Genomic DNA, 10,377 nt, shown 5'->3' on the forward strand with positions numbered 1-10,377 from the left:
TCCTCGCCCGTGAGTGAAAGGGGTGGTTGGTTTGAGAGATTTAGTCCGTGACGCCACCCACGGGTTGCGGTGAAGATGGGCACCGCCGCTGCTGGTGACGGGGATCCCGGGAGCGATGGTGGGGAGCAGGTGGGATGTTGTTTTCCCCCTCCGTGGGTAGGGGTGGGTGATCCCGGGGCCCGTTGAGGTGTCGGGGGACTGCAGGGCCGGTGAGGTGCAGGGTTGCAGGGACAGCGCGGCGCAGTGCCGGATGGCACAGATGTACTCACTCAGCAAATGAGGCACAAAGTCTCCGGTAAACCAAACGGCTGGATGGACGGGTCCCGCAGCCAGCTGCTGTATCTCGCCCTGGACAGGTGATGGTGGCTGTCTCTCCCTGCACCTTAGTGTTCTTGTTTGACTACGATGGATTCCCAACGGTAGTCCGCTCCCCGGTGTATAGGTGCCGGAGGAGCCCGTTTGCCCGCAGGCGCTGTCCCTTGGGTCTCTAGCCGTTGGCAGTGGCTGTATACCCTCACGGTGTGGACGGTTGCCTTCAATTGGGAATTTTGCTGCTAGGAAACCCCTGGGGTTCCAGTCACATTCGGACTTGACTGTTGTCGGCGGCTCCAAACCTGGTCGGGGTCCGATGGCCCTGCCTGTGCGTGCTGGCTTCACTTCGCTCCCCAGTTGGTACTGGCGGGCCGTCACCCGACCCCGGTCCTACGGTTCCGCGTTGCTCCACCACTCCTGCAGATGGCCACCACCGTCTGCCAACCTTGCTGTCAGTGCCTGGGCTCCAACCCAGACACCCAAGTGTTTACTCCTCTCACTTCCACCTCCTGGACTAAACTCCCACTTTTTCCCGCCTCCAGGCCTGTGAACTCCTTGGTGGGTGGGGCCAACCACCTTGGCCCCACCCCCACCTGGTGTGGACATCAGACGCTGGAGGGAGGCAACAAGGATTTTGTGTTTGACTATTGTTGCTGTCCTAGGGGTGGGGGTGTTTGTGTGTTATCTGTGATGACCTGGCTAGTCCAGGGTGCCACATTAGCGTAAACTATTGGGATAGCCGACGAGACAACACTCTTCTGCTTTACTTCTATGGCCCGTTTTCTAGAGCCTATTAGGTCTTCAGCAACCAAAAGGAATCGTTGAGTATTCGCCAGTAGAAGTCGAATGCCACTGGGGAGCTCACAGTCTCAACCCCTGAGGAACGTGGATACTTGGCTGTCTCCGCCCGGTTCTCCGCTTTTTTGGACATTGCATGTTCAAGTCCAGAGTCTGGCCAAATTAGTTTTTTGGGTTCCTAGCCACCAAGCCTGCCACAGGTTCAGTGTCTGTCACTTCACACTCCTCCCCAATTTTACAAAACCCCTTTTTGTTTTCCTTACTCTACTCTTAAGGGGTGTACAAAAACTCGTACCCATAAATTAACTCTGACTAATCCAATATCACTGGGGAAGCGGTAACCCACACAACGGCCACTAAGTGGCCACACCAGACATTACAGATATGAATTTAGTAGTATAATGAAAAACGTCTACATGGTACATTATCCTCCAAGATGTGGGTGGCAGACCCTTAGATGCCCTACACAGGTGGAAGCTAAAAGGACACCATTTTGGCTTCAATTTGACTAATTTAACTTAATGGACACATGTAGAGTATATGTCAGCCATTTTTATCAGCGTACGCACCAATCATACATTACATGTATGATTTTCCTAACCCTTCACATCTTATTCTCTTGACCATAACCCCTTTTTGTCCTAACTTTTTTTATATTTATAAAAATTAAATCTATCGACAGATATGACATAAGGCAGAATATGGAAGTAACTGACCAAGAACGTATTCCAAAGATCTTCCATTGGTATTTTCATAAATTATATCATGTATGTTGCGGTCACCTTGGAAAATCTAAGTTTTTCTAACCAATGTGGGCTTTTTCTTTTTTTAAATCCAATAATGAATATATAGATCATAAAGTATATTTGCATTTAATACTCCTGCCCACAATTCAGTTAATATTGTTTTTGTTTTAGGATCGTACATATGGATATCTATCCGACATATTCTATCAGCATTGATCCTCATATTGATCAGTGTCATTCTTTTACTGCACTTCAAAGACTTTGGAACTAACCATGAGAGTCGACCTGACCTACCACCCGCTCGGGTCAGATATAGAAAAGGAACTAAGATATCGAAAAGGACAAGTGACGAGGAAAAAGTGGAAGAAGCATAAGATCCCATATGATTGATTTCAGATGTGTTGTGCATTATGTGATTAATAGAAATGCATTGAGATCAACGCATTATATTGGGGATGTGCTAAAAGCAATTAGGCCCTTACATCTGTTCCATGAGCTTGGAAATGTGATAATTTGTTGCACATCAGCATTATTTTATTTTGGCTTAGCTACAGCTGGAAAACTTGGTTGTCCATAGACCATGTGCAATGTTTTTTTGCAAGCTCAGGAGAAAGCTTAGCATGGGGGAGGGTCAATCGGGGCTAGGTGTCAGACGAGTACCCAAAAGCTTTTTGGCCTGGGTTGAATTATTAAGACACAGGGTAACGGCAGTACATTAAAGCTTTTATCCAGTGTGAAGGAACACCTAGCTACAGATTTGGTTCAGTGGTGGATGTTGCAAGGACCATCAACAAGCCACTTGGCCTGGATCAAGATACAGGGTAAAAGTAGTCCAATTAATTTTTTGCCCTGGGTCGAATTATTAAGTCACAGGGCACAGGCAGTACATTGAAGCTTTTACCCAATGTGAAAGAATGCCTAGCTACATCTTTGGTTCAGTGCTGGGTGTTGAAATGGCCATCAATAAGCCACTTGGCCTGGGTCAAGATATATGGTAAAGGTAGTCCAATTAATTGTTTGCCCTGGGTTGAATTATTAAGACACAGGGCATGGGCAGTTCATTGAAGCTTTTATCCAATGTGAAGGAACGCCTAGCTACAGCTTTAGTTCAGTGCTGTTTGTTGGAAGGGCCATCAACAAACCACTTGGCCTGGGTCAAGATATAGGGTAAAGGTAGTCTAATTAATTGTTTGCCCTGGGTCAAATTATTAAGACACAGGGTAATGGCAGTACATTTAAGCTTTTATCCAAGGTGAAGGAAAGCCTAGCTAGATCTTTGGTTCAGTGCTGGGTGTTGGAAAGGCCATCAACAAACCACTTGGCCTGGGTCAAGATATAGGGGAAAGGTAGTCTAATTAATTGTTGCCGGGGGTCGAATTATTAAGATACAGGGTAACTGCAGTACATTGAGGCTTTTATCCAATGTGAAGGAACGCCTAGCTACAGCTGTGGTTCAGTGGTTCAGTGCTGGGTGTTGGAAGGGTCATCAACAAGCCACTTGGCCTGGGTCAAGATATAGGGTAAAGGTAGCCCAATAAAGATTTTGCCCTGGGTAAAGGAAAGCCTTCTTACATTTCTGGCTTAGTTGTTTGGTTCTAGAGACCTCATCTGGATTCAGTTTTTAGGAAATGAGATAGCTTTCCAACTGCTACCATATTAGTTGGGTGAAGATGATTACTATGTAACCCGATTTTGTAGAGGGTCCATTTCTTCCGCAGATCTTCCAGGTAGAGTCACAATTAAAGAGAAGATACCCCTATTAAAGCACACATTTTAGAAACACACAGTACTGACTTTAAAGGCAGCGTTACACGGTACGATATATCTAACGATATGTCGTCGGGGTCACGGAATTTGTGACGCACATCCGGCATCTTTAGAGATGTCGTAGCGTGTGACACCTCCGAACAACTGTTAACGAGCAAAAATACTCACCTTATCGTTGCTCGTTGACACGTCGTTCATTTTCATAATGTTGTTCCTCCTTCTGCACGCTGGTTGTTCGTCGTTCCCGAGGCAGCACAAATTGCTACGTGTGACACCCCGGGAAGAACGAACACAGCTTACCTGTGTCACGCTGGCAATGAGGAAGGGAGGAGGTGGGCGGGATGTTACGTCCCGCTCATCTCCGCCCCTCCGCTCCTATTAGGCGGCTGCTGTGTGATGTCGCTGTGACGCCGAATGTGCCTCCCCCTTCAGGAAGATGATGTTCGCCGCACACAGCGACGTCGTTAGGGAGGTAAGTACGAGTGATGGGGTTAACGACTTTGTGCGCCACGGGCAATGAATTGCCCGTGACACACAAACGACAGGGGTGGATGCGATCGCTCATGCGATCGCACGATATATCGTGGTGTGTAATGCTACCTTATGTCTTCAGGTAACACATCAATGGGGCAGATTAATGAAATTGTCCAAAGGGGGCTTTACACGCTGCGACATGGCTAGCGATGTCGTGCGCGATAGCACCCGCTCATGTCGCTGTTCCGTCATGGGGTGATCGCTGCTGTAGCGAACAATATCTACGGCAGCGTCACACACACATACCTACTGAGCAACATCACTGGAGACACCAAACAATCTCTCCTTTAAGGGGGAGGTTCGTTCGGCGTCACAGCGGCGTCACTAAGCGGCCGCCCAATAGCAGAGGAGGGGCAGAGATGAGCGGCCGGAACATGCCGCGCACCTCCTTCCTTCCTCATTGCCGGTGGACGCAGGTAAGGAGATGTTCATCGTTCCTGTGGTGTCACACATAACGATGTGTGAGGCCGCAGGAACGACAAACAACCAGCGGCATGTACCACCAACGATATTATGAGAAGGAGCAACGTGTTAACGATCAATAATTTTTGACGTTTTTGCGATCGGTGATCGTCGCTCCTTTTAGTCACACACAACGATATCGCTAACGGCGCCGGATGTGCATCACGAACAACGTGACCCCGACAATATATCATTAGTGATATCGTTGTGTGTAAAGCACCCTTAAAAGAATAACTATTTTGTTGCCCATTGCAAGCAAGCACAGCAGAGCTTCCATTTATTCAAGAGCAGTATATAACATGAAAGTTGCAGCAAAGTCAATTATTAGACAGTTTCATCAATCTTCCCGATTGTGTTATTAGTTAGGAGTGTTAAAAAGTGTTATTAACTTCTACTTCTACTTGGGCGTATAGCGGATCTTTCCCTTGTGCAAAAAAACAAGCTAAATATCTTGTAAAAAAAAAAAAACCCTGAGCTTCTCTGGTTCTGCCACTATTTTCCATTTTGTGCTGCGTCATTCCATGGTAGAGATATTCACAAGTTGATTCTGATGCGCAGCATGTGAAATCTCTGCTTTGCAGACCAACTGAGAATTTCTTCACTGTTTTCTCTAGGGGCGAGCACTTTCACCCCTCCTTTCCAATCACAGTTTGGCATCTGAACTAGCAATCAATTAGTCTCAGAGGCTGCAGAGCAGTGATTGGCAGACAGCATTTAAGAGGGAGGATTGAAATTGCATGCCCCCATAGACGAATGTGAAGAGGCCCAGTTGGACTGCAAAGCAGAGATTTTAGATAATGTGCTCCAGAAAAACAAATGTGAATATTTCTGCAATGGAGCGAAACAGCACAAAATTGAAACGAACTTCACAATCAGGGGAGCTGGGGGATTTTTACGAGGTATTTAAGAAAGTGATAGTTCCTTTTTAAGATTAATTAACACTTTTGGCAACTTCAACAAGGATGTACGATGCCTTTTTTCTTCATGGGACATATGGATTTCACTCTTTGTAATGCAAAGGGTTCCAAGTTCCAGTCGAATTTGGAATAAAATCCACACTGATAATACGAAACGTTTGTAGTAGAACATGTCTGTTATAGAAAAGGGTTCATTGTCTTCCGAACCAAATCTGGTATTCCACCATGTCGCTTACAGCTATACCTACCAATGGCCACCAATGAGTGCATGATTTTGAGTTAGAACTGAAGTGATACCTACAAATTCAGAGCTGATTCCCTCTTGTATATCGCGTCTTCAAGCACATCATGTGAACGCAGCCTAAAGGAGAAATCTATGTTAAATATCTGGTATCCAGTAAATTACCCAAATTAGCTCCAGTACTGTCTGGGGCTCCAATTAGAGATCTAACAATCTTTGGATCAATTGTTCCTATTGTTAGTGTAAACATGGATCAGTGAACAAACGAATGTCTGTCATTGATCACATCTTTCATGCTAAAGACCTAAAGATGATCATTTGCCTTCAGTACATCCATAGTGTCATAGTGTAAACAGGAACCTTGTTGCCTTTTGTAAGGGAAATAACATAAATTAAATCACACAACTGAACTATGAAAAAATATTTTTATTACCTACTAGCTGTAGTACCCGGTGTTCCCTGGGATAGTAACTGTCTCTCCCACTCTCCCTCTCTGCCTGTCTCTCTGTCTATCTCTATGTCTCTCGCTCTCCCTGTCTGCCTCTCTCTTCCTGTCTCTTTCTCTGTCCCTCCATATGTCTCTGGCTCTCTCTCTGTCCCTTTGTCTCTCTGTATCACTCTATCTTTCTCTCTGTCTCACTCTCTGGCTCTTTCTCTGGCTCTCTCCATCTGTGTATATCTCTCTCTGTCTGTCTCTCTCTGTCTGTCTCTCTATTTCTGTGTCTGTCTCTCTGTCTTTCTGTCTGTCTATCTCTCTGTTTGTCTCTCTATCTCTCACTCCCATTCTGCCTCTCTCTCTATGTCTGTCTCTCTATCTGTCTTTCTGTCTCCCTCTCTGTCTCTCTGTCTGTCTCTGCTGGTCTCTCGCTCTCTCTGTGTCTCTCTCTCTATCCGTCTCTCCACAGAAAACACATTAACTGACACATAAGCTTCTTATACTGAGAATGTCCTTTGTTCCTATAGCAATTAATCACAGCCCCTATTAATGACCTGTAGCTCCCAGCTGCATTGACTTTAATGGAGGCAGGCTTTTTGGTGAATAACTGTAAATTTTCCCCTCAAAACATAGTCTATGACGTTTCCTGAGTCAAATAAGGTGGCTGTGCAAAATTTCGTGATTGGACATGCGACAGTGCGGATTCCTTTAATGGACATACATACACAAACACACATACATACACTCAGCTTTATATATTAGATAAATGAACTCTTAGAAACATTAACATTTTGCTTATATCAGCATTCTTTCTAGCAAAGCAATAGATATTTTCAAGCAAAGACCTTTACAAATCAAGCATACAGTGGTCCTTGATAGTTTGTGAATCCTTCAGAATTTTCCATATCTCTGCAATAAATTTGAGCTAAATTGATATCAGATTTTCACATAGGTCCTACAAGCAGGTAAAAAAAACAAGTAAAAAATATTAGACTTTGCCTTTTTTATTGGTTAAAATAACTCAGTATCACTGTACATTTAGGATTAGCAGATAGTATGAAATTAAAGTCTGGTGTTCTTACCTAATGAGATGACAGTCAGGTATGATTGGGTGACTGGTTATATTTAAAGAACAGAGATCCATCATAGTTTGAGCTATAGATTTCTGAGGAAGTCTGAAGAAGAGTTGTTGATTATCATCCGGCTAGAAAAAGGTTGCAAAACCATCTATAAAGAGGTTGGATTACACTAATAAAGAGGTTGGATTACACTAATCCATAGTCAGAGAGATTGTGTAAAAATTATGGAAATTCAAGATTATTTACTTATTACCCTTCCCAGGAGTGGTCGACCAACAAAGCTCACTCCAAGAGCAAGGTGTATAAAAGTCACAAAGGTTACAAAGGAACCAAAGGTAACCTGTCAGCAACTAAAGGCCTCTTAGATTAAATATTTATGTTTGAGTCCCCACTTTTCAGTATTATATATACACACAAAATGTTTTGATTCACCTGAATATGTATTACTACTACCCTTAGTTACATTATAAAGATGTTCTGAAATTTTGTTAGCTTCTTTATTGTATAACCTGTATAGCATAAATTAGAACTAGTGCATTCTATACAGTGAATAACATGATTTGTGTCTTATATTGATAAACCTATTATTATTGTATTCTTTGTTTTGTGATACAGAGATTGTTTTTCCCTTTTCTGTAAACATACATTGCATTTGTCTTTTTTACCCATTAATAAAAGCTTTTTGGAGACAACCATATCTTGTTATTTGTTTTGTGTTCCCTGTACATATTAGGAGTTAAACGTTTCCCAAAAGAAATACTCTACTGGCCACCATTATTTAACCCCTTCACTCCCAGGTTTTCATTTTTTTCTTCCCCTTTTCCCATAACCTTTTTTATTTTTCCGTCAATATTGCCATATGAGCAGTTGTTTTTTGCGGGCCGAGTTGTACTTTTGAATTGTTTATTGTTTATTGAATTATTGTTTATTGCTTATTGAACTGTTTATTGTTGTTTGATGTCCTGCGCAGAAGCACTTTGATCTTCCCTGCTCAGGGCAGATCAAAGTACGGTAATGTAGTGCGACTGCGCAGGACCTCAGTCCCGGCGAGTGTGTATGACATGGACGCGTCATGCACACAGGCTTCAGAAGACAGAGGAGCAAGATGGCCGAAAGAGTAGGCGCCGGTCTCGAAGAACAGCGCGGCCCATCTGATCAACCAGCACAGGAGCGACCGGTTTAGGTGAGTAAGCATGTCTCTTAACAGGAGGCATAATGCTCGCTTGTATTCATATAGACTATAAGACGCACTTTCGCTTTCTGAGAAAATCATAGGCTTTTATGTGCGCCTTATAGTCTGAAAAATACTGTACTCCAGAGATATTAGTTACTGACTGTCCTTTCTTGGTCATAGAAGAGGATGCAAAACTGGCAGTGGCATCCAGACTCTGGTGCCGAAACTGGGTCAAAGATTTTTTTATGATACACAAGGGCAAAGGAGGAGGAAACAACAGTAGACCTGATGTAGAAAATGCCCAAAGCACAGTCAGAAGAATATGAGAATATAATGATTGGATCAGTGTGGCTGACACAAAAACATAATATATACCAAGGGTGAAATAAACCTCAAGGATGAACAATAGAAGTGCTTGACAAAGAATCTGCAGGTTAGTAGGGCAAGGCATTAAATAAGGAAGGAAGGAAGATACCAGTTCCTCAAACATCACGAAAGGGCTCAATATCTAGCTTGCAATATACTTAAGAAACAGGCATGGAAAGTTCACTAGAGATCATAGCCATGTAGTGTTAGAAAGTACAGGCAGGTTCATGACATAAAGGAACAAATCCCTCGAAGAAGTAAGACCCCAAGGTTGAATTAAATTGCTTTATCAGTTGGGATAAAAGGTGCTCATGTCAGTGGTGGACTTTAAATACAGTGTTTGAATCACACAGCTGTAAGGCACCAGCTGAGTCAACCGGTGTCGCGCATGTGCTCACCGACGGCGCATATCCGGAGCTCCCGATAGCCATCAAGGAGCGTCCAAACAAACGCGGGAGCAAGGACGCACCTAAATGGCTCCCGGGTATGCACAAATACGATAGAAATGAGGGTACACAGAAGAGCACATGATGGGCGTATGCGCATATTAACGCGGTGGCAGAAAGCATTAACCGCAATATATACATAACATGATATACATAAATCAATTAAGATCCAGAGGAATCCATATAGGACAGGATGAATGAGTCTATATATAACCATCAAGGCTCCCAGGATATTGTCAGTCGTAGATAACTAGAATCACAGTAGGTGAACAATTTTATAAGACGTTCATCAGGATAATATCCAGCAAAGGCACATTAAGTCCATTAAAGCCGGTATGGCACCCTGAGTCCAAAAATGAATTGTAAAAAAACATGAAATATCCAACTGTAAGGACAGAGAATATAAAAGAGCACTAAATTAGCCACACAAAATAACATATGAAAGAAAAAATCCAAATTAAAACAATAAAAACGGAAATGAAACCCAAGGAAACAGAGAAGTGATGGTTTACAGAAATGATGCAAAGCTCAGTGTTTCATTGAGACCCACGGGTGCCATCGTGCCCAATTTCACCATCCACCTGGTCTCACGCTAAGCAAGTATTTTTTTTAAACTAGGCCACTCCTAATGCCACCCTTGATCATCACAATGCCTCGGAAGTCCTTCCATGTTAAAATGGCGTGGCAATGCCATTAGGGAAGCAAAATCGTCGACTGTCCTTACTGTAGTAACGTTCCTCACATGTTCCCTCTCACGTACACGCAGAGTTCTCTACATGTTAACCCAATATATATGAGAGAGCAACCACAGGTGGCATAATAAATCACGCTAGAGGTACCACATAATGAAATGATTATCATCTACCCCAATGCATATATTCAAAACAATCTATTTTTTGGTATCGTACTTATAAGTTAATTTGAAAATAAGCAAAAAATTTGAATTTTATCGTAGGTAACGAGCTGTCACAGACAGAAGAAGAAAATGCAGAAAATCACATTTTATGATTTTTAAATAATTAATTTGCATTTTATTCCATGAAATATGTGTTTGATTACCAGCCAACCGGCAGGAATTCTGGCTCTCACAGACCTGTTA

The 10,377-nt window shown here is 43.2% G+C and overlaps 1 protein-coding gene across 1 annotated transcript in view; it reads left to right on the forward strand.

Annotated features, from left to right (window-relative positions):
• Positions 1 to 2,669, forward strand: part of LOC142255807 (uncharacterized) — a 73,847-nt gene extending 71,178 nt beyond the window's left edge. Inside the window, exon 7 of the mRNA XM_075327254.1 lies at positions 2,028 to 2,669. Coding sequence (XP_075183369.1) covers positions 2,028 to 2,230 — 203 coding nt within the window. The 3' untranslated portion in view covers positions 2,231 to 2,669. The remainder of the gene's footprint in view (positions 1 to 2,027) is intronic.
• The last annotated feature ends 7,708 nt before the right edge of the window (positions 2,670 to 10,377 follow it).

Source organism: Anomaloglossus baeobatrachus, chromosome 11, assembly GCF_048569485.1.
Source record: "Anomaloglossus baeobatrachus isolate aAnoBae1 chromosome 11, aAnoBae1.hap1, whole genome shotgun sequence".
Classification (NCBI taxonomy): domain Eukaryota; kingdom Metazoa; phylum Chordata; class Amphibia; order Anura; family Aromobatidae; genus Anomaloglossus; species Anomaloglossus baeobatrachus.